At 37.5% G+C, this 24,950-nt stretch overlaps 1 protein-coding gene and 1 pseudogene across 1 annotated transcript in view; one reads left to right on the plus strand and one right to left on the minus strand.

The window, feature by feature from the left end:
• The window catches only part of Psme4 (proteasome activator subunit 4), a 116,867-nt gene that overhangs the window by 33,865 nt on the left and 58,052 nt on the right, over positions 1 to 24,950 (plus strand). Inside the window, exons 4-19 of the mRNA XM_008823016.2 lie at positions 5,564 to 5,608; positions 6,306 to 6,455; positions 6,984 to 7,047; positions 8,280 to 8,354; positions 9,786 to 9,908; positions 11,591 to 11,683; positions 12,865 to 13,130; positions 15,660 to 15,846; positions 17,162 to 17,251; positions 18,807 to 18,871; positions 19,135 to 19,285; positions 21,412 to 21,510; positions 21,767 to 21,836; positions 22,639 to 22,706; positions 23,450 to 23,665; positions 24,188 to 24,345. Coding sequence (XP_008821238.1) covers positions 5,564 to 5,608; positions 6,306 to 6,455; positions 6,984 to 7,047; positions 8,280 to 8,354; positions 9,786 to 9,908; positions 11,591 to 11,683; positions 12,865 to 13,130; positions 15,660 to 15,846; positions 17,162 to 17,251; positions 18,807 to 18,871; positions 19,135 to 19,285; positions 21,412 to 21,510; positions 21,767 to 21,836; positions 22,639 to 22,706; positions 23,450 to 23,665; positions 24,188 to 24,345 — 1,920 coding nt within the window. The remainder of the gene's footprint in view (positions 1 to 5,563; positions 5,609 to 6,305; positions 6,456 to 6,983; positions 7,048 to 8,279; positions 8,355 to 9,785; positions 9,909 to 11,590; positions 11,684 to 12,864; positions 13,131 to 15,659; positions 15,847 to 17,161; positions 17,252 to 18,806; positions 18,872 to 19,134; positions 19,286 to 21,411; positions 21,511 to 21,766; positions 21,837 to 22,638; positions 22,707 to 23,449; positions 23,666 to 24,187; positions 24,346 to 24,950) is intronic.
• Positions 10,488 to 10,689, minus strand: LOC115068442 (annotated as a pseudogene).

The raw sequence follows: 24,950 nt of genomic DNA on the forward strand, positions 1-24,950 counted from the left end.
GTCTTAAAAAAAAAAACCCCAAAGCCTTACTTTTGGGAAGTATGTAGCTCAGTGGTAGAGTACTTGTTTACGTGCTCCAGGATGTGAAGCACCAGAAAACAAAAAACAACCCCAGCTAATTTGGACCTAAACAACTCACAACTCAATTACTTAAAATTTGTATTGTTTTTAGTAAAGTATTTTAATTGATTCTTTGCGGATTTCATACATGCCTACAATATGTTTGGTCATATCTATCCTTATTCCTAACTCCCTGACTCCATTGTCCTCCTCCCAGCGTTGTCTTCTTTTTTTTATTATTATTTTTATTTTATGCGTATGAATGTATTGCTTGCTTGTATGTAAGTGCACCCGTGTCATGCAGTGCCTGAGGAGGTCAGAAGAGCATGTCAGATCCTCTGGAACTGGAGTTATAGACAGTTGTTAGCTACTGTGTGGGTGCTAGGTGTTGAACCTAGGTCCTCTGCAAGAGCAGACTGCTGAGTCATCTCTCCAGTCCAACTTTGTCTTCTTTTAAGCATTTAAGTTTTTTCTTTTATATTGTTCTATAGTAATATACTCTTTTTGTATTAATATGCCTCTAGAGAAATTTGTTACTTCTAGATTTTTTATTTTTAAAAATACTTTATTATTTTTATTTTATGTATATGAGCATATTGCCTGCTTGTATATCCATGCATGCAGTGCCCATGGAGTCCAGAAGAGGGCGTCGGCGCTCCCGGAACTGGAATTACAAATAGTTGTTAGCCATCATGTGGGTGCTGGGAACTGCACCCAAGTCCTCTGTAAGAGCAGCCAGTGCTCTTAACCACTGAGTCATTTCTCTAGTTCTTTTTTGTTTTTTTTTTAAACTAGTGTATTGCTGTATAGCCAAGGCTAGCCTCTAGTTCCCATCCTGTCTCAGCTTCCAACATGTGGCATCATAGCTGGTATATTTGTTCTTGAGGACATGTATACTGGCTCCCACTCCTAGGTATCCCCTTCCCCCATTTTGTGGTTATTATTGATTGAGCCCTGGGACTTCTACATGGTATGCTAGGCAGGTGCTCTACCACTGAGCTACATCCCTGCCCTATGTTTCTGTACTGCTTTTATTTGTTTTCTGAAACAGGTCTTGCTGTGTACCCAGGCTGTCTTCAGACTCATAGTCCTCCAGCCCCTCTTCCCCAGTTCTAGGATTGCAGGCATGAAACCCTGGTTTGGTTCCCAGCACCCACAGGACAACTAACAGCAGCACTGTACACACATGGTGTTTTTGTATTTATTCAGGCAAACCACTCATACACATAAAAATAAGTAATTAAATGATTCTACATTTGAGAATTAAAGAATAATTAATTTTTGTTAGTATTTTTATAGTGTTTCTGCCAAAAGTTCTGTCTTTGCTACAATTGTCTTTAAAAAAAAGAAACCTAAGCCAGGCGTGGTGGTGCACACCTTTAATCCCAGCACTTGGGAGGCAGAGGTAGGCGGATCTCTGTGAGTTCAAGGCCAGCCTGGTCTACATAGTGAGTTCCAGGACAGTTGGGGCTATAGGGAGACCCTGTCTCAAAAAGACCAAAAAAAAAAAAGAAAGAAAGAAAGAAAACTAATCTTTTAAAGCAATTTAAAAAATAGCCCAGGGGCTGGAGAGATGGCTAAATGATTTTTCTGCACTTACTGTTCCTGAAGTGGACTTGGATTCTATTTCCAGCACCCACGTGGTGGCTTTCAAAGCATCTAGAACTCCACTTCCAGGGAGTCCAACACCTTCTGGCCTCCATGGGCATTGCACAGGGCGTGCTTACATACATGTAGACAATATACTCATACACATTAAATAAAAATTTTAAAATAGCTCAAGTGTGGACTAGAGAGATGGCTTAGTGGTTAAGAGCTCTGGCTACTCTTTTAGAGGACTCAGATTCAAATCCCAGCATTCACCTGGCAAGTAACAACCATCTGTAACTTCAGTTCCAGGGGATCCAATGCTCTCTTCTGACCTCTGTAGGCATTGCACCACATGAGTGCACATGAGTTACACATATGCAGGCCATACATGCAAACACATAAAAATAACAAATAAAATACTTTTTAAAATAAGCTTACCAAGTTTTAAAGAAATTATACCTGCCTCTTTTGAAGAATTAGATGAAGAATTATTAGTTTCTTACTGTAGAGAAATATTTTAATTTTTATGAAAAACTAATGCCAATTTAGTCTAAATGATGATGTTGCACTTTATAACAGTGGTAAAATTATCTTGACCTTAACTTTGAATGAAGTGACTAGGAAAAAAATGACCATTTGTCCATATAACCGAACAATACTAAATTTTGAAAGCTAGGAGCTGGAAAATGTTTGAATAACTTATTATGGTGGTTTGTTTAGATTCAGAGAAAGAAGGTAAAACTAACTTTACATGAAGAAATTGTTCTTTGGTTAGGGAAAAAAGAATGCTATATAACCAGTTATTAAATTATGAGGTGATTAAGGGAAATAAATACAGAATATGCCATTGTTAGTTTCCCAGTTCACTTGTGAAAAAAGCAAATAGCCAAGAGAGAAAAGAAAAAATGGGTGTGGTGGTGCACACCTTTGATCCCAGTGTTCCCTGGCTCAAAAGACCCCCCCCCAAAAAAAAAACCGGCAACTTGAGGCTATGGATATTGTGGATTTATTCTTATCTTGACTGTATCATATGAGTATTTCTGGGGTATAAAAGTATGTCTAAGTTGCTGTAAATTTACTTCTCGGTAGTTGGCTGATGCTGTTGGCTTTCCTCATGCTCTTCTGGAACAAGCAGAGCATTATTAGTGTCATCATGAAGAATGTTATCATTAGGAAATTGAGGTCTAGAGGAAAATTCATACAAGGTTGATGGAGCAAGAGGTTAAGAACTCACTTTCTGTCTACAATAATGAGGGAAGAGGAATTTCCTTTTGGGGGGTGGTCTTTTTGAAATAAGGTTTCTCTGTAACCCCAGCTGACTAGGAACTTACTATGTAGATCAGGCTGGCCTCACTCTTACAGAGGTCTGTCTGCCTCTGCCTCCTGAGTGCTGGGATCAAAGTGCACCACGATGCCCGGCAGAATTTCCCTTTTTGATGTGATTTTCTGATTCATAGATTAATTACCAGTAGATAGTAGAATCACTGTAGAAGCAGAATGAGCATGAATTTTCAATTTTACAGAAATTAAAAATGCAATTTATTTTTGCTAAGTAAGAATGAATAATTATTAGTGTTAACTGTGCTTAATTCTGGATTGCCTAAGAACTTTCAGCATATTATCTCATTTAATTTTTGCAGCAGCTTTGAGAGGTAGGTATTATTTGTCATGATGAAAAATACTAAGCTATGATATTGCACTCCTCGGAATAGTAGAATTGGTATTCAAATTCATACTTATCTGACTCTTAGACTCAAACTGAAGCATTTTTATACTCTAGCCCCCTTTTTCAAGTTAACATACCATTTCTAAGAGGAAATGGGAATTGCAAAGCTTATTCTATAGATTCCTTAAAAAAATTAACACGCCCTCTAAAAATTAGTGAAATATGGTCAAGTAGCATCTAGCCTTAACCTTTTATTTTATTTTTAAACAGAAACATTGTTTCCTTCATCTTGAGAGATTACAAGAATCACAAAAGGTCACTATACAGATATCACAGGTTAGAGAGATTGCACCCTTTTCTGGATAAAGAGCATAAATCCCATGGTACAGGCTTTATGTGTAAGAAGGGGTTTGAATTAACTTTAGGTGGACAGAGCACATTCTACAGCCCTTGTCTTATAGTAGTCACACTGCTAAGTGTTACAGTTAACTCCTTATGCTTCTGGAGGGAAGGCAACTAGACGTGGCTGTGCAGTCTTGAACCACTTGCTTTCTAAAGTACAGTTTGACATTACATGAAAGCTTCCTGGTACGGGAAGTTACTTAGTGGAAATAGTAGGTTTTCTGTTCTAACACTTAAATCTCAAGCCAGTTGCTACCAAACCAATAAAGTAAATTGAAAATTAATGTGACCACAGACATTAGAAAGTGTTAGGATTATGTATCTTCTGCATATTTCCTTAGACAATTTGCTTTAGAATTTGCCTTTTAAAAATCTATATTTAAATTAACTAGACGGCTTTTTAAACCTTGCCTGTTCTTTGTTACTAACTGGTTCTTCAAACTGAAATAAGATCTGAAGTCTTTGCTATTTGATCTATGATAAAAAGCATTTATTAAGTATTGTAAGTAAATTCAAAGAAATATATATTCTGCATGCATAAATAGACAGTCTGGTTAGAAGCACTTTGAATATTCCTGAAGTAAAAGTCACAGCCATGGTCTTCAGGGAGCTCTAAATGTAGGTGGAGAGAAGAGAAAGACAACCCTTTGTTTTTACTAGGCAAACTTAAATGTCCTTTAAACCATGTTTCCTAATTGTCTAGCTTTTGTGTGTGCACTCTAGAGAAGACAGAGCTTCCCTTAGAGGATTAGAATAATACTTCCTGAGGATTGACTGAACACATTTCCTCCCCTTCCCCATTTCTAATGTAAAAGTCATCCCATGAGTTACTTGCTGATTTCTTCTTCAGGTTTTCTCTGATTAGAGTTGAAGTAAAAGGTGATTTTTACTGCTCCTAAACAAGGAGATTATAGTTTTCTTTATAGGTTAAAGTTATGTAATATATTAGTTACTTATGCTGAGCCTGCTTTGTGCTGTTCCTTGGAATTTGTAGTTTAGCTTTTAAGCTTTCACAGAAATTAGTTGGACCTCTGGACTTTAGAATTTCAAGAAACTTTATGTTCCTTGCCTGGCCCTTGAAATCTGAGAATTTCATTTGTTATCTGTATATATCATAATATTAGTCATCACAAATTAATTTCAAATTAAAATGTTAAATTACCTGCTGTCCCTGTGTTTTGTTTGCAATTGAATATTTTTGGCTATGGCCTAGTTAGTATTTAAATATTTCATTTTGGTCATGTATTTAAACCAGTATACATGGCCTTTTCATTGACGTTAATGTGTATATTTGTGTGTTGGTCTTCTGTATTCCCTTGAGGCATTCACATATTGGATCATACATAAGTTTAATTTTTCATTTTGCTCACCTAATGTTACTGGCAGTAAAGTGCCTGGAGGATTGTAGAACTCTCATTCGCTGGTTATAAAAACATCCACCAGTTGCTGATAGAAGTACACCATACTTTGTTATGTCTACTAGACTTGGATGCAAAGCACTATAGAAATATTACTATTTGAAGTCTTCAACCATTGAGCTTACTTTGTGTGTGTTAAGAGTGGCCATTGCTGCCTACTTTGTAAAAACTGAAACTGATATATCCTTTTCCAGTGGGTTTTTTTTTTTTTTTTTTTTTTCATAGCAAAGCATGAGCTAAATGAGGGCAGAGGGAAGAGCAGAATAAGGATCCTAGGTTAATGCTTATAATTCTGTATCAAAGAGGATTCATTATTATATATAAACTAGTACTGTTTGAGTGTATCTTGGAGATATTGGTTGGTAGAATTAGATGTGCTTTTTAAATAACTCAATGTAATTTTATCAAATGACTTTTTTCCCTCCAGTTCTGTAGAAAATATTCTCAAAACACTCGTGAAAAGCTGTCGACCGTAAGTAGTTTCTCAGTATATAAAACCTCTTGCTTTATCTGTGTGCCCTCCTTCTGCCTTTAGTATGTTTTAAAGAGGAAATTAAAGGTATAACTAATTTCTGATACTGTAATGCTAGTCTTTGAACACAGCACAGCTCTTGATTGGAGTACATTGTGGTTCAGTGAGATTCATCTAAAAGGTCCCAGAGATGCTCTCTTGCTTACTTACTGATTATTATATCTTATATAGATTAGGTTTTATATGACTTTTTTTAGTTGCTGCTACCTAACACAAAGAAAGTAAAAATCAACATAGTTATTATACTGAATGAACTTTGTAGGTGATTTATGTAACATTGTGTTATCTGAGTTTTGTCAACCTCAACACTTTTTTTTTAAGTCTCTTAGACAAGAGGGGAATTTACTTCATCCTAGGTGTGATAGAATATTTAACTTTGTAAAAATGATGTTTTTATTGGGGGCTGCCTTGACATTTCTAGTGTGTGGTGTATCTTAGGAAATCTCTTCCTTCGTCCTTCATACTCTTTCTCCTTGCTTGTGGGGGAACAAACCTAGGGCCTCATGCTTGCTGGGCAAGTGTTCTACTGTTGAGCTAATTCTCTAGCCCTTGCTTCCCCCTTTTTGTCAGTCATATATTAGTGTTGTAGAGTTTTTATACAATGATCAGATACATGAAAACCTTCTTTTTTTATTAGATATTTTCCAGCAGATGCGACAACAGAAATGCTAGAAGAATGGCGGCCCTTAATGTGCCCTTTTGATGTAACAATGCAAAAGGCTATCACTTACTTTGAAATATTTCTTCCTACCTCCCTTCCTCCAGAACTGCATCATAAAGGTTTTAAGTAAGTGTATGCATATTTGAAAATTTCTAGAATGTAGCAAGAAATCTAGTTAAGCCAGTAACTAGCAATGAGCTGAAGAAGGTGGAACTCATGGATTCTATTCTTACACTCAGTGTGTGAAGGCTGAAACAGTTGCATATATGATTGTAAATAGAGAAAATAGTGCTTATATGACAAGGCTGGTGAACATTTTAAGAATTTAGAAGAGAAAGGGAAAATAGAACAAGTAACAACAGGAAAATATTATAAAAGGAGACGGGCAGGTGACAGAAGGGGGAAAGTTGTAGCAATTGTTACCTAAGAGTAGACGATAATTAACAATTAGAATAGATGAGATTTTTATAGCACAAATGAATAGGAAAGGAAATATTCAGACAAAGATTCCTTTGTTCCACTAAATATGTCACTTTTATTATTTTTTCTATATTGTATCGTTATCAGTAAGAATAATAGATTTAGAAAAAGATTGCCTGGCTTTGAGCCACTTTATAATCACTTGCTATTTATAACAATGTTTTTCTTCTTCAGACTTTGGTTTGATGAATTAATTGGCCTTTGGGTCTCAGTACAAAATCTCCCACAATGGGAGGGGGTAAGTATTCACTTTTTTTCCCTCCCGTACCCTTTGGTTTAGAAATACTAATTTCTCAGATGCTGGTCTTTGATTAGTTTGTTGATTGATTGAGAGATTGAGACAGGGTCTCAAGTCACCTGCACTGGCTTTGAACTCCCTATGTAGCTGAAGCTAGTGAAATGGTAAATAACTCCTGATTCTTAGAATTGCTATTAACAATGTTGGAGTTGATGCCCTTTCTTTTTTGGGGGGGGGTCTTTTTGAGACAGGGTCTCCCTGTAGCCCCTGTTGGCCTGGAACTCACTATGTAGACCAGTCTGGCTTTGAACTGACAGAAATCCGCCTGCCTCTGCCTCCTGAGTGTTGGGAATAAAGGTGTGTGCCACCACACCCGAGTTGATGCCCTTTCATCTTACCTGTTTTCTAACAGAAGTATATAAGCAGACATGTAAAATGCCTGAGCTATAAGACTGCTATTTCCTTTCCTTGACTCACTGTAAGTGGTGCTGGACACACATAATATGATTAAGATGTCCTTTCTGAGCCACACCTTTAATCCCAGCACTCGGGAGGCAGAGGCAGGCAGAGGCAGGCGGATCTCTGTCAGTTCAAGGCCGGTCTGGTCTACATAGTGAATTCCAGGCCAGCTGGGGCTATAGGGAGACCCTGTCTCAAAAGGACCCCCTCCCCCCAAAAAATTTCCTTTCCAGTTGCATTGTGGATAATAGTTTGTGATTTTTCCTTTGAGAAGTATTTCAGCTGCAATTGGTTTTAAATGAGTGACATGAAGCAGAATTTAAATTTGGGAATTTTTAATCATCTTAAGTCATAAGCTATACAAATTATGTTAATGATTGCTAAAAGAACAAATGAGAATCTGGTCATGGTGACACACACCTGTAATCCCAGCATTTAGGAGGCTGAGGCAAGAAAATCATAAGTTCAAGGCCAGACTGGACTGCATAGTGAGACCCTGTCTCAAGAAAATAAGCAAGCAAACAAATATAAAGGAATAAAGGTTATGACACATTTAAAAACAAAATTAGGGACAAGGAGGTATATGCCTGTTATCTCAACACTTGGGAGGCAGAAGTAGGCAGATCTCTGAGTTTGAGGCCATTCTGATCTGCATAGTAAGTTCTAGGCCAGCCAGGGCTACATAGATCCTATCTCAAAAATAAAATAAAATAAAATAAAATAAAAACAGCAAATATGTCTATTTAACATTATCTTTTTTTGTTTACTTTCAGCAACTAGTAAATCTCTTTGCTCGATTGGCTACGGATAATATAGGGTACATAGATTGGGATCCATATGTACCAAAGGTAATTAGAACATTTGAGCATGTATACCGTAGTGCCCACTTTAACTCTTACGTGGTAAGGAGAAATCTTTTTAATATGCTAATGCAAAGTGCTCAATCATATATTTTTTGACTATTTGTGAAAACTTATATAAGTTACAGAGATGGCTCAGTTATTTTTAGAAGTTGGATAGAACATACCAAGGTGTACCGGAAGTATGATTTATGTCGTGACCGTGCAGGGCATGAAGTGTAAGTTTCAGAATGAGTAATTTAGGAAGTAAATTTAGTACTAAGTAAATTATTAACACACGTACACACACACACACACACATTTCATGCCTTCCAAAGAATTTTGTATGTTACAAGGAGGAGGGGTTGGACATCCATTGGGCTGGGATGTGCATGCTGACCTTAGAGCAAGGCTGGGGAGCAACAGTAGGGCTCTGGCTGCCTCTGCTTATAGTCTCTTGTACTTTTTGTTCAGAACTGAGGAGCAGAACCGGTTTTATTCTCTCACTTGGGCCCATATCAACAATGAGAGGGTTAAATATAAATTTAATTACATTAAAATGTGATTCTTAAGTGCTGCTTAATACACAAAGACTTAGGGGAATGGTTAAATAAACTTGTAAGATTTTGTGAGTATTAAAAAAGAGGGGGTGGGGCTGGAGAGATGGCTCAGCAATTAAGAGCACTGACTGCTCTTGCAGAGGACCTAGGTTCAGTTCCCAGCACTCACATGGCTGCTAACAACTGTTGATAACTCCAGTTCCAGGGGATCCAATGCCTCTTTTGACCTCCGTGGGCATTGCACGACATGGGTGCACTTACAGACATGCAGGTAATACAGTCATACACATACAATAATAAATAAAATATTCAAAATAAAAAAATTTTAAAAGTGAAAGTGATGTGCCAGATCCTTACATTTAGGGTGCTGCTGCTGTGCATCTTCAGCATAGAATGGGAACATAGGAAATAAGTGTTTATTTAAAAAGATAGAAAGGGTTTAACTGCAGAATCTATACTTTTCCTTCTTATGTTTGTTTCTCATTGTTTGAGTACATGAACCCAGCTGCTTCATATCCATGTGCCTGTGACCTCACAATGTCATACAATGTATCTGTAATCCTTATATCTACTTTTTTAAAAAAATTCTTCTTGAAAAGATTTTTTTTTTTTTAATTTTAGTTATGTGCATCTGTGTGCTGGGAACTGAGTTCTGGTTCTTTGGAAGAGTATCAAGTGCTCTTAACCACTGAGCTATCTCTCCAGCCCCTTATATCAAATTTTTAAGGATTTAGGTGAACTGTTAAACATTTACAACTTTGCTTACGGTCCCATGGAAAAATGAGGGCATATTTAATACTATATATAACACTCACCTAGTTACTTAAGGAATTATTTTGATACTTGTAAACATTTTTATTCCCTTATTTTACTTTTAAAGATATTTACAAGAATTCTGAGAAGCTTGAACCTCCCAGTTGGAAGCAGTCAAGTGTTAGTCCCAAGATTTTTAACAAATGCTTACGATATAGGACATGCTGTAATATGGATCACTGCCATGATGGTTTGTAGTAAATTATGTATTTTATAAAGTCCACCTGTATTTTGCCGTCATCCTAAAATTCAAGTCCTTGTTAGTGGCTTGGTTGGTCACTTGATTGTTGAATCCTGGTTTCTTTTTTCTCTTCCCCTTTCCTTTCCTCTTCCCGTCTTCCTTCACCTTCTCTTTCCTGTTTCCTCCCCCTCCTTTCCTCCTGGAGATTCAACCCAGGGCCTTATACATGCCAGGATTCTTGGATATTTTCTGACGTAGTATATCCGTAATCCTCAGATCTGAAATGTCATAATTCTTTGCTTATAAATCTCCATCTTTCAAATATGAATACATGGTTAAAACTGCTTTATATTAAAATTATATGGCTTATATTAATATTGTTTCTATAGCTCTCTTTGAATTATTCTACATTTGATATTGTTTCTGTGGAAAAGACTGAGTTGTTTGTTAGGTTTACAGCAAGAGATTCAAACTCTCCCATTTCATTGTTAACAGAAGGAATTTTATTTTTTTCCTAGTATTCAAAAGAGGAAAAGGCATTTTGGATGTTTATTATATAAGCAATAACTTTTTTTTTTTTTTAATGAAACCACTCAGACTGCATTCTCTCCCTCTACTCTGCCGAGGGAGAGAAGAACGATCATCAAGTTACAGTAAAGCAACACCTAAAGCTGGCTTCACACTCAGGAGAGAATGCTACATCTCCTCCTCGTGGTTTCGGGTACTCTACACAGTCAGAGAAACTTCCCTAGTAACAAACTATAGAAATGATCCCTGAAAGTGTAGTCTTTAAGCAATAAATTAAAACTTGTTTTGGGCAAGTCCACAGAATCAGGTAGTGATTAATATCAACTTTTAGTTAATTTACTCTGCTTTCAAACCACATAGTTTTCACTGGCAACTTATTTTTGTAGTGTGAAAACATAATTTAAAAATCAGTAATGCTGATTATCAGAATTTTGCAAATTATGATTCTGTTTTGCTGTGGAATTACTATGATTTCTTGAATGGTTCACCTATACTAATCCCTAGATTGAGAAATAGACATGAGTTTCATTTAAGTAGGAGGCATGTTTCTAATACAATTCTTTTTTGAGACTCCAAGGAAAGGCCTAGCTGCATAGCCTTGGCTGATCTGGGTCACTGTGTAGATCAGGGTGGCCTTAAACTTGCAGTGCTCTCCCTGCCTCTACCTCCCAAACGCTAGGATAATAGGTGTGAGCCACCATGCCCTCCTGCATATAATTTGGCTTCTGTGCTGTTGTTGAAAGATCATCAGCATGAGACAAATAGGAAGTTTTAAGGCCAAGTTCTAGTCCTCTATCAGCTTGACAGATGAATGCTAATTTTTTTTTTGGGGGGGGGTTGTCTTTTTGAGACAGGGTTTCCTTGTAGTGGGGCTGGATTGGAACTCACTATGTAGACCAGGCTGGCCTTGAACTCACAGAAGATCTGCCTTTGTGTCCGAAGTGCCAGGATTAAAGGTGTGTGCCACCACACCCAGCGTTATGAATGCTAAATTTTTTCCCTTAATTTTCTCCCAACTTGTTTTGACTTTTTGTTTTGACAATAGATTAAGAAATAAAAATGTTTTTCTTTTGAACTTATATATAGCATTTAACTTATTAATGTGTTCATACACAGTATAATATACATGCTGACCGTTTTCCTCTCTTTTTTTATCTGAACAGGGTGGACCAAGTAAACTAGTACAAAAACATTTAGCTGGTTTGTTTAACAGCATCACATCTTTTTACCATCCTTCGAATAATGGGCGCTGGCTAGTGAGTATGCTTAGTTTGCACTGTAGTGTTTGAAAATGTAAAGATATAGTCATATTTAATTGTTGCCTATTTTGAGACTATAGTATTTCCTGTCCTTCATATACGCTTTGTGTGTAAGTGATTGGACTTAAACCAAGTCAATGTGTTTGAAAGACATATAAAAATAAACTAACACACCGGGCATGGTGGCGCACGCCTCTGTAGTCCCAGCACTTGGGAGGCAGAGGCAGGTGGATCTTTGTGAGTTCAAGGCCAGCCTGGTCTACATAGTGAGTTCCAGCTGGGGCTATAGGGAGACCCTGCTTCAAAAAGACAAAAAAAATAAAAAATAAAAAAATAAACTAACATGATGCCATGCAGTAATTAGTGACAAAATAGTATATTTTGGCAACAAATTGATTAACAAAAAAAAATGCCACAAAAGCATAGGTTCATCTTTTCGTTTTATTTTGTCAGCTGTTTTTCTTTAGTTACCTATTTAAAGTGGCTTCAACATTATTTATTATTTTATATGTATGAATATTTTACCTGTATGTATGTTAGTGCACCATATGCCTGCAGTGCCTGCAGAGGCCAAAAGAGGGCATTGGATCCCCTGAAACTAGAGTTATATAGACTGTTGTTAGCTACCATGAGTGCTGGGAACCAAACCCAGGTCCTCTGTGAGAGCAATCAGTGCTCTTAACCACTAAGCCATCCCTCCAGCACCAAGTGGCTTTTTTTATAATGGAAAATTTATGTGGTGCTAGAAACTGTGTTTTAAACCAACTATGTAGACCAAGCTGGCCTTGAACTCAACAGAAATCTGCCTGCCGTTGTCTCCTCGGTGCTGAGAGTAAAGGCGTGCTACCATACCTGGCTAGAAACTCCTTTAAAACTTGAATTTAAGATCAAGCTTGGAGACAGACACTTGCTTATTGTCCCTGAACCCAGGAGAGAAGCAGTAGGATCATAGGGCCAGCCTGCACTACATAGTGTAACCCTCTCTCAAGGAAAACAAAACAAAAATCCTTGACTCTAAAAGCCATTACTTGTTCATTGGTATAGTTTTCTTCATAGTTGTGCTGTGCAGGTCTTTGTATTTAGAGCTAGCTTTATTTTAGTAGCTTACTGAGTGAGAGGAACCTTGAGTATTTATGTAAGAAAGCTGAACCTCCTACCTTTTGTTTCTGTGTCCCCAGAACAAGTTAATGAAACTCCTTCAGCGATTGCCAAACAGTGTTGTTAGAAGATTACATCGTGAAAGATACAAGAAGCCTTCGTGGTTAACTCCTGTGCCTGATAGCCATAAGCTTACCGATCAAGATGTTACAGACTTTGTACAATGCATTATTCAGCCTGTCCTCTTGGCTATGTTTAGCAAAACTGGTAGTCTAGAAGCAGCCCAAGCTCTGCAGAATCTTGCACTCATGCGACCTGAGTTAGTAATACCCCCCGTACTTGAAAGGTAAGTTCAACTCTGTGTGTTGTAGATGCCTCAGGCATAGTCTACCTGTCTCCTTTCCTCTTCTGCTTAGTGGTTCTCTATTCTGTCTGTGACAACTGATTTGTTTTGTTTTTGGTCTTTGTACCCACCTGTTCTGAGAGGTGGGGTAAAAAAGGCTTTTTTTTTTTTTTTTTTTTGGCTTTTTGAGACAAGGTCTCCCTGTAGCCCCAGGTGTCCTGGAACTCACTATGTAGACCAGAATTGCCTGCCTCCCAAGTGCTGGGATTAAAGGCGTGCTCCACGCTCAGCCAAAAAGGTATTTTTTTACTTGATCAAATTGATAAAGGCTTATTGAAGAGAAAAATTAAAATGAAACAGTGATGTGTTTTGAATCATCTGTCTATTCTGGTTACCTAAGAATTTAGTCATAAATTCAGGCACAAATGACTTTTCATCAAGTATGTCACTCAATACTGAGAATGGGGCAGAGAATGAAGAAAAATTTTCATTATTTTTGTTGCTTCCGCTTGTCATAGTCCTAGTTTTGTTTTTCCATTGCCATTTTATTATATTCATCATTATTTTATGTTGAAGCAGTATCTAACCTGACTGGTTCCTGCCAAAATATATGCACAATGTGTGTCTTCAGGGTGTGCAGGAACAGATGATTTCAGCTTTCTGTTACACCTCTTCCTGACTGCTTGAATTTGAGTCTTTAAATTTCTCTAAATGTCTTGTCAAAAGTAGAGGGAGCCAGGCATGGAAGTGCATGCCTATAATCCTGGCACTCAAGTATCAGGCCAACCAAACCTATGTAGTAGTGAACCCTGTCTCAAAACAGTACCAAAAAAATTAGAGGGGAAAATGTGTTTTTTTAATTTTTAATTTTATGTGTATTAGAGTTTTACATGCATGTATATAGGTACACCCATGCATGCAATGCCTGCAGAGGCTGAAGAGGGTGTCAGATCCCCTGGAACTGGAGTTATAGATGGTTGTTAGCTGTGGTGCTGGGAACTAAACCTAGGTCCTCTGTAAAAGCAACCAGTATTTTTTTTTTTTTTTTTGGTGCACTGCTTCTATTTTTTATTTTATTTTTTGAAGGTTTCTGATAATGCTACATTCTGAACAAAGGATACAAAATGAATTTTTTTCCAGAATATTTCAAAGGATGGTGCCAGTCTATCATTGTCTGTGGCATTCTTAACTGCTGAGTCATCTCTCCAGCCCCAGTAGTTCTTCTTATTTTCATTTGAGGTCTTGTGTTGCCCAGGCTGACCCAGCACTCACTCTGATCCTCCTGCCTCTGTCTCTGGGTGCTGGGATTATACCACACCTGGCACAAATGTTACTTTTTATTCTGGTTTTCTTTATATAGGCTCTCATGTGTCTTAGACTGACCACCAACTCATTATATAGCTGAGGATAACCTTAAACTCCTGATCCTCCTGCTTGTACCTCCTGAATAATGGGATTTTAGGGATGTACCACAACTGGTTTATGTGGTTGTGGGGTTCCTCCTAGGACTTTATGTATGTTATGTAGGTACTTAACCAGCCAGCCTATATTCCCAATCTAAAATGGTAGGTTTTTAAAAAAAAATATAGCCAGGCATGGTGGCGCATGCCTTTAATTTCAGCACTCAGAAGGCAGAGGCAGGTGGATCTCTGAGTTCAAGGCCAGCCTGGTCTACATAGTAAGTTCCAGGCCAGCTGGGGCTACACAGAGACCCTGTCTCAAAAAGAGCCTCCCCCTCCAAAAAAAAGGGGGTAAGTAGATATGGTTCCAAGTAGAGTTCTTGCTTATCATGCACAAAGGCTAGGATGCAGTCCTCAACGTGGTGTGGCAACATATGCCTGAAATTCCAGCATTTTAGGAAATTGTGGCAGGAGGATCAGAAGCTTAAGGTCACCTTTGGCTACATATTGAGTTTGAAACCAGCCTGGTCTCAACACGAGAAGTTTCTCAAAACAAAACTAAAAGATTGTTTTTACTATAATAGGTATGAGTATAGTATTTATACCTTGCTATTCTTGATTTTTAAAAATCGCTGAACCCTTTAGTTTGATGTGGAGTCAGTCTGGCTAAAATAATGCAAGTCTATCAATTTATGCTGTTTTTTTTAATTTTATGAGCATTTGTATGGAGACAAGATCAGATAAGAGGGGACTGGAATATGTAAGAGTCCTATTATATGTGTAATTCTGTTAATTTTTTAATGTTTTATTATTTTTATTTATCTCTTTGAGTGTATTTTCTGCATCTAAGTACACTTGTGTTGTGCAATACCCACAGAGGGCAGAAGATGGCATTGGATATCCTGGAACTGGAGTTTCAGACTGATGGTTGTTAGCGCCGTGTGGGTGCTAGGAATGGAACCCAGGTCCTCTGCAAGAGCAGTCAGTGCAGTCATCTCTCCAGCCTCAATTCTGTTAATTTTAATAACAAATTTTCACTCTAAATACTCTTTTAGCTATAATACTGTAAGTCAAAATGCAGTTCATAAAGTTAGTATATTTAATATTTTGAAATTCTGTTTTCAAACTATAGAACATATCCTGCTTTAGAGACATTAACAGAACCTCACCAGCTTACAGCAACTTTAAGTTGTGTGATTGGAGTAGCTCGGAGCTTGGTATCAGGGGGCAAGTGGTTTCCTGAAGGTCCAACACACATGCTACCTCTACTGATGAGAGCTTTGCCTGGGGTGGATCCAAATGACTTCAGTAAATGCATGGTGAGCACATTGGTTCTTTTGTTTTATAAAATTATTGTTTAAATGGGCATCTTTTCAGTTAGATACTTTTTAGATTAGAACATAGTTCAATATATAAAATCTGATAGCAGTGTTACAAATGTTTAAAATTGTGGAAAATTGACTCATGTAATGCCTTTATAAGTAGTTTTCTGTAAGCTACTTATGTTTAATGATCATGTTTGTTTTTGGTCTTTTTGAGGCAGGGTCTCCCAGCTGGCCTGGAATTCACTATGTAGACCAGACTGGCCTCAAACTCACAGAGATCTTCCTGCCTCTACCTTCTAAGTGCTAGGATTAAAGACATGCACCACCACACCCAGCTAATGATCATGTTTTTTTTTTGTTGTTTTTTTTGTTTTGTTTTTTTTTAATGATCATGTTTTAAAGCTCATTATATGGTTAAGTTTTTCTTAGACATATTAAAACTTTTTTTTTATTGTTTTAGACATTAAAACTTGTAGCATATGATCCCTTACCTGTTTTTATCTACTCTTTATTAAGAGAGTGTGATAAAAAGTTACAGGGTATAGAAGCTGGGCATGTAGTAGACATCTGTAATCCAAGTACTTGGGAGGCTGAATTAAGTTTGAGGCTAACCTGGGCTACACAGTGAGACAGTATTTCAGAAAAACAAGTCTCCCTCCCCTGAGCAAAAGAGTTACGGGACATAAAATGCCAACTTCTGCTTGGACACATCTCCTGACTTAATATTTTACTCATCAGTTTTTCTCCCCACCCCTTGTTTTCTAGCATTTTGGCATGTTAGATTTCCAGGTAGGAGACAAAAGTGATTTCTCGGTGCCAAAAAATTGGAGAACTTTGTGCTTTTACTTAATATATAATGAAAATAAATTTACTATAACTTCATTATTAAAGCAACAGCTAGTTGATTGTTAGGTGTCTTAAAATATTCTATTCAAGTATACTGCCACATTCCCGTAACCACAGCTTTTGGGAAGCTGAGATTGGAAGATCTCTATGAGTTCAAGTTCATCCTCAGCTACATAGTGAGTTCTAGGTCTGCTTGAGTTAGAGTGAAGACTTGCTAAAAAAAGAAAGAAAGAGAGAGAGAGAGAGAGAGAGAGAAAGAAAGAAAGAAAGAAAGAAAGAAAGAAAGAAAGAAAGAAAGGAAGGAAGGAAAGAAAAAATGTAAACACTTCAATTCTAAGTGAAAAATATCCAGAAAGATTAGTGTGGAATTTCTCTTAGAATCATTTATTTGTACTTAGCTTTTGGCATACTTATATCAAAATAGGCATAATTAATGTTGAAAATCCTTTGTATCTTCCCATAGATCACATTCCAGTTTATAGCAACATTTTCTACTTTGGTGCCTTTAGTAGATTGTTCATCTGTACTTCAAGAAAGAAATGACCTCACAGAAGTAAGTATGCTTTCTCTTTATAAAAGGCTTAACTGAATTGTATTATTACTATGTATGCATCATAATATTTGATATTTTAAAAACAACTTTTCACAGGGTCTGGAAGGTGCAGCTAGCTATTTTGTGACTAGAACAGTACAAATAGAACAAGCTGTCACTGGCAGTAAGAGTATGTCCAACACCTTCGTAGGAAGCGATTTCAGCATGGTCCGTTCTTCTAGTAGCTGTCATCTGATGGTGTTTCAATCTGCTGTCACTTTTACTAGGTTCATTAAGCATGTGTGATGGTGCTGTCTTGTCTTTCCATCACTGTATGATAGAAGTAAACTTGCAGGACCAGCAGCATTGAATGAAGAAAAGTTTTCTTTGTTGCTTTGGTTCTTATAGAACTGTTAAGAAACATGCATGCAGTAAGTGATGTTTTACTAAAAGGAAAACCATTTTAATTTCTCACTGCAAATAGAAATGGCCAATAATCTTGGAAATTACAGCATGAAAATTGAATACTGGGACCAACAAGAAGGCTCAGCTGGCAAAGGTGCTTGTCATAAAGCCTGGCGACCTGAGTTAGATCCCCTGGAACCCATATGAAAATGGAAGGAGAGAAGTGACTTCACAGAGTTGTCCTCTGACCTCCACACATGGTCCATAATACATTTGTATGCACACACAATTAAAAAGAAAAAAATTGTCCCTAAAATGAAAGAGCCTTTAACCATATAAAAACAATATGCTAGCCAGATCTGGTTATGCACACCTTTAGTCCAAGCACTGGGGAGCCAGAGGCAGGTGGATCTGTTCAGGGCCAACCTGGTCTACATACGAGTTCCATGCCAGCTGGAGCTACAGGGAGACCCTGTCTCCAAAAAGACAAAAAGACAAACAAAAAACTTGCCAATTAAATCTGGGAGGTTGGAGAAGCCCAATTCTTCAAGTTCCTACCCTTTCCTAACAAAAATATTTTCCCATTATCAAGACCTATCTAGGAATAACATAGCCTGTAGAGATAAGTAAGCTGTGTGTCACTACCTCAAGAAGTCACTCTGAATTGCCCTTAAATGTGGGCCAAAATGGAGGCAGATAAGCCTAGGATTTACATAGGTTCTCAGCCTTGACACAGTGGAACCAAGTAATTGTACATTGTGAAAGGTTATCCTTCCATGTTCTGTGGTATTTAATGGTATCTTCTAAGTGCCAGGAGCACTAACCACTCCCCCATTTTGCACTGTGACAACATATCTCCAAATGTTATCAAATACCCACTAGGCAAAAATTGTCCTGCTCTTTACTGTAAGCCTGATGTTACTTGTGTCATTTGGGTACCAAGTAGTGCACTGTTCTTTGCCATCATGTTGAAAATTGGAATTGCTAATAATGTTTTGGATGCTTTGATCAAAGAAAATAGTAAAGTTGCTCTGAATTGATACAGTTATGATGATGTTAATCACAGCATCCCATATAAAAATTTTATACCAGACCATAATTGAATTTTATTAGTTCAGAGGGAAAAAAGTCAAGTATGTTTGTAATGTTTCTCCACATTGAAATTTTATAGATAGAAAAAGAACTTTGTTCGGCCACAGCAGAATTTGAGGATTTCGTCTTACAATTTATGGACAGGTAAGCTAATAGCCCAGACCTGCCCTTTCTCTGGTAGACTTTTAAAATGGCCAGCTTCTTTCTGCATCGTAACCTTCGTTTAGATATTATTCAGGGCAGAGGCGGGCATTTGCGAAGTTAAAAAAGACAATCTCTTTATGAGCCATGTACAAATTGAGTAGCTATGTCTTAATAGTTACACAACCAAAGCCTATGTCATCATCACCAAATGTTGTTAGACCTGCTTTTTGTTCCTAAATGTATGCTTTGTTTGGATTATTTAGATGCTTTGGACTAATAGAAAGTAGCACGCTGGAACAAACAAGAGAAGAGACAGAAACGGAGAAAATGACTCACTTGGAGAGTCTGGTTGAATTAGGTTTGTCTTCTACGTTTAGTACAATCCTCACACAATGTTCCAAAGAAATATTTATGGTAAGAGAGCGTTGCTACAAAATTAACCTCCAATCTTTTTGTTTAATTAATGGTTTTTAAATTGAGCTTCACTTACTTTTAGTATGTATATCTTGCCAGTTTATCCTTTCTATCCAACTGAAGTTAAAAAAAAAAAAAGCAATGCATGATGGTCCTCATTGTTTGCAGATCTGCCTGCTTGCTGAAGTCATTGTTTCTGTGAGGACATGTGTAAAGTGGTAAAAAAGAAAAATTCTATTTACTTGCCACGCATATTCCCAGTACAGGTCAAACAAGGCCACACTCTGCCTTTTTGTCTCAGCTCTCCTACTGTAAACAAATGTCCTTCAAGTGATCTATTTGATGTTGTTTTCAGGCTTTTCTTTGGTGATTTTGCAGTTTAAAAATGAAAAATGGTCCTGAGAAGTGTAATGTTTGAGTTCTAGTGTTCTTAGGCATAAGAAAGCTGTGCTGTGCTGAATTAAAAGCTATCAATAAAGTGTCCAAAAGCAGAAACACACAGCAGTAGGATTATCTGTTGGTCATTTGATGAGGATGATGTTGTGAGAGGCTTATAACAACCTCCTGTTGATATACTTCCTTTAGGAGCAATGGATGAGTATTTGCCATGTAGCCCAGGTTGTCCTTGAATTTGCATCCTCCTGCATCCTCTCAAAGGCTGGGTTTAAAAGGGAGCATCGCTGCTGGGCATGGTGGTGCACGCCTTTAATCACAGCACTCGGGAGACAGAGACAGGCTGATCTCTGTGAGTTCAAGGCCAGCCTGGTCTACATAGGGAGTTCCAGGACAGCTGGGGCTACAGGGAGACTCTGTCTCAAAAAAAAAAAAAAAAAAAAAAAAAAAAAAAAAGGGAGCATCGCTTTGTCTGACATTGACTATATTTAAAGATTTCATAATTAGGAGAGAAGTTTTGGAAATTGCTTATGCCATCACATAGGAGAAATTATATCCTCAGTGCCAGTCCTAACTGTGATGGATTATGGAATTCAAGGTCATCCTCAGCTACATATGACTTCAAAGGCAGCCTGGACTACTACTTGAGACTCTGTCTTAAACAAAACAAACACCACCACCAACAAAGAAAGACTGTACACAAGCCATCTCTTATTTAACAGAAAAAAGTTGCTTGTAGCTTTGGTTACTGTTAATCCAACTTTAGAACTCATTCCTTCCTTCAACAGGTTGGTTAAGATTTTTGTGACATTGTTGCAAAATTAAATAGACTGCTTCAAGTCTTTTGTTTTTTGTAACAGGTTCTCATTCTGTAGCCCAGGCTGGCCAGAAACTCACTGTGCATCCCAGGCTGGCATCAAACTCACAGTAGTCTTCTTGCCTCAGTCCCCCACATGCTGGGATTATAGGCATGAGTAGACTAGCATACTTGAGGTGGGGTTTTTTTTTTTCTTTTTTTGGGGGGGCGCGGTCTTTTTTGAGACAGGGTCTCCCTAAGCCCCAGCTGTCCTGGAACTCACAGAGATCCACCTGCCTCTGCCTCCCAAGTGTTGGGATTAAAACTGTGTACCACTGTGCCTGGCCTTGAGGTCTTTTAAGTGGTATAGCTATTTATAGTTTGCTACCTGTCAGAATGACAAATTGTAAGAAATAGGTATTTTAAACATTATGTTATATTGGATTAGCTATCAAGATAATTAAATTGCATTTGGTCTCCCTTAGCTGTAATCGTGCAGAGGGTTTCTATTTCAAGGAGTCTTTAACTTCAAGTGTTTTGTTTTACCTTTTTTCCCTCCTTCTTTTCCTCTCTCCTCTCCCCTCCCTTCCCTATGTGGGCATGTGTACCATGGCACATGTGTGACGGTCAGAGGACAATTTGTGAGAGAGTGTCTGTTCTTTCCTACCATGTGGGTTCTGGGCATTGAACTCAGGTTGTCAGTCTTGATGATAAGTACCTTTACCTGCTCAGCTCTCTTGTCAGCCCCCTCAAGTGCTTTAAGTTAGAATCATGTACAGAGATTGTTTTCAGACCTGAATGTAGTAAGTCTTTATAACTTCTCTTCTTGGTTGTTTTTGGAATAATTTGAGTACTATTTTCTTTGACGTTCCATAGGATGGTTAATTTCTAAAGATTACACTGATCGTGCATTTTCATGTCTCACATGTCTTAACAGGTAGCGCTTCAGAAGGTTTTTAATTTTTCTGTTTCCCATATATTTGAAACAAGAGTTGCAGGTCGCATGGTGGCAGACATGTGCCGTGCTGCTGTAAAGGTAAGTTTATTTCTTCTATTTTTTTTTTGTTTGGTTTTGTTTTGGAGACCATGTCTTGCTTTGTAACTGGGTTGATCTCAACCCTGTATCGTCCTTTCTCTACCTCTTGAGTGATGAGTGTGTAGTTAATTATTTCATAAGTACCCAGTGTAATGAAAACAAACACATTACTGTTACCACTACAAACAGTGCTAGTGCATATTTTTGACTGTTACTTACCTTTTGGAAGAACTTACTTATACAAATCCATTTTCAGTGCTGCCCGGAAGAGTCCCTGAAGCTCTTTGTCCCCCACTGCTGTGGTGTCATAACTCAGCTTACAATGAGTAAGTCAGAAAAAGGAGACATCTTTGTTTTGAGCCTGTAATTCTACATAGTTGTTTTTTGCTTCTAGAACTCTGTTAATATCAAGATTTTTTTAAAGCAATGTACCTTTGTATTTTGTGGGAAGAACTACCCCCTCTAAAATGTGTCATTCATGTTGGTAAGTAGTTTCAAAGTTGTACTGTATTAAATTAATGTTTTCATAGCTAGCTATCAGGAGCTACTTTGAAAAATGTCAGCTATTTTGTGAGCTATAGAATGACAGAAGTCTTAGTTGATTCGTTGATTTTCTTTTATTATTTATTTTATTTTAAGTGTATGAGTATTTTGCCTGCATGTATGTAATTGTGTCATACACATGTATGGAAGGTTGTTAGCTGCAGTGTGTGTGCTGGGAACTGAACCTGGGTCCTTTGGAAGAGCAGCCAGTGCTCTTAACTCCTGAACCATCTCTCCAGGCTCAGTGTGTTGATTTTCTTAAAAATAGGTTTCTACTTTTGTAGTGAGTTCATCTTTATGAAGAACTAAGGAGTCTCCCTCAAAGACTATCTGAATTGCCGGGTGTGGTGGTGCACACCTTTAATCCCAGCACTCGGGAGGCAGAGGCAGGCGGATCTCTGTGAGTTCAAGGCCAGCCTGATCTACATAGTGAGTTCCAGGACAGCTGGGGCTACAGGGAGACCCTGTCTCAAAAAGACCAAAAAAAGACTATCTGAATTATTAGAAATATAAGCTAGAAATATTTTAAAGAAATCTACTTAATGGGGTTCATGTTTTTTCCTGATGCTATTTTGCCATGTTTAGATGATGACGTATTGAATGAAGAAGAGTTAGACAAGGAGTTACTGTGGAATCTTCAGCTTCTGTCTGAGGTATTGTAAATCTTTGGAAGAAAATATGTGAGGGCATTAGCTTGGTTTTAGGATTTAGTCCTTTTGACAAACTGATTTTTAAAGCACATGAAAAGTCAGGGGTTTGGGAATTTAGGGGAGGGTGAATCAAGATCTATCTAAATTGCCCACACTAGCATTGAATTCTATGTGATCTTTCTTTCTTTCTTGGCCTCTTGAGTGCTGGGAAGTAAAGCATGTACCACCAGGGCCTGAGAATTTCTTGGTATAGTTGCAGAAGTCAGAACTTTTCATATTCTCTCATTGTCAAATGACCATGGAAATGTTTATTACTGCATGTTCACCAGTCTTCTCAGAGATTTTGCAGTTAATGATGAGCAACTCATTAACTGGGAGTTTATCAGGTTTGGAAATAACTTTACATTAAAAAAAATTTGATCCTCAGTCAATTTTGAGTTTCCTTTGTGAAGTAGTTCAGAAATTTAAGTATTTTTGGTTCCTTTACAGATATCTAGACCCTTTTGAAAGGAGTATTACTTTGGCATATGAGAGCCTAAGGGTAGAAATGTGTTGTGATTTTAGAAAAAGAATTAATTATTTGAGTATAGTTAACAGTTCTAAAATGAGAAAGGAGTTAAAGATTTTGTTTTTTAGGAGACAGGTTCAAGAAACACTTTTTAAGCTACTGTATTGAACCTTGAGTTTATTATTCATTCTTGGTATTTAAAACCAAGTACTTCCAACTATTTTTCCTATCTTCTCAGATTACTCGTGTGGATGGGAAGAAGTTGCTTCTTTATAGGGAGCAGCTTGTAAAGATTCTCCAGAGAACCCTGCATTTGACCTGTAAGCAGGGTTACACGCTGTCTTGTAACCTTTTGCATCATCTTCTTCGTTCTACCACACTTATCTACCCCACAGAGTACTGCAGTGTGCCTGGTGGCTTTGACAAGCCTCCTTCTGAATACTTCCCTATCAAGGCAAGCATTCTCAATAATTTAGCATTTAAGAATATACTGGGTACTTTTTCTAATTGATTCAAAGTATATTGTTTTTCCTTGCTATGTATAAAAATGTCAGTTCTTTATTTTAAAATGTTACTGGACTGTATTAGGCTTATGCCATTAACTTTGCATTGGAGATAAACCTCTGCCTTCCTTTCCTATTATGTTGCCTGGGCTGACCTTGAAGTTATGATCCTCCTGCATCAGCCTCTCCAGTGCTGTGATTGCAGGTGTACACTACCATGCTTGGGTAGTTTTCTTCTTTTCTATTAGTACCTGAAACAGCTTGGTGGTTGTGCCATCTCTAACTGTTGTAGTTGCACAGAAGTTTATTGCTAAATTAGATAGCTTCATATAAATTTTAAATGGTCTTTAGGGAGAGTTTTTTCAGGAGTGATAATAAAGGGGTAATGTGATATTTTCATGAGTCTCTTGTATATATTTGTTCTACATAGTTTTCTCCAGTTCACAACTTACTGGAAAACTTTGCTTTTTTAGGACTGGGGTAAACCTGGGGATTTGTGGGATCTGGGAATCCAGTGGCATGTTCCCTCCTCAGAGGAAATATCTTTTGCCTTCTATCTGCTGGACTCCTTTCTTCAGCCTGAGCTCATCAAACTCCAGTCTTGTGGGGATGGAGAACTTGAAATGTCCAGGTTAGTTTTCTTTATAATCAATTAGTATTTTTCAGTTATAGACCAAACAAAATCTCTGTGCCTACCTTACCTCCTTTTACATAAATATTCAATGTTTGTTTTGAAAATATGCCATAACTGTATTAAGAAAACCATTTAATGTTGTATAAAAAAAAATTCACCAGCAGTTAAACTGTTCTTTTGGAGGTATGTTTTGTTTGGTTTTATTTTGTGACAGGTTCTTATGTAGTCCTGGCTGGCCAAGGATGATCCTGAACTTTTGATCCTCCTGCCTCTGCTTCCAAGTGCTGGGATTTTAGTCATACTCTAGCATATCTGACATGTGCAATGCTGGGGATTGAACCTAGGACCTTGTGCATACAAAGCAGGCACTCTGCTAACTAGCTACATCACTAACCCCATTTAAACATTTTAAATAGACAAACTGTAATGTAATTTCTGCCCTAGTTTCTAGCAGAAACTTTTCTCCTTCGCAATTTCATTTTAGAAAGTATGTAAGTTGTAGGCCCCCCATTTTTTTTTTTTTTTTTTTTTTTTTTTTTTAAAAAAAAAAAAAAAAAAAAAAAAGAGGACGATAAATCTTTCACTGTGATATATCAAAATAA

This window comes from Nannospalax galili, unplaced genomic scaffold (assembly GCF_000622305.1).
Source record: "Nannospalax galili isolate Female #2095 unplaced genomic scaffold, S.galili_v1.0 scaffold286, whole genome shotgun sequence".
NCBI classification, from domain to species: Eukaryota; Metazoa; Chordata; class Mammalia; order Rodentia; family Spalacidae; genus Nannospalax; species Nannospalax galili.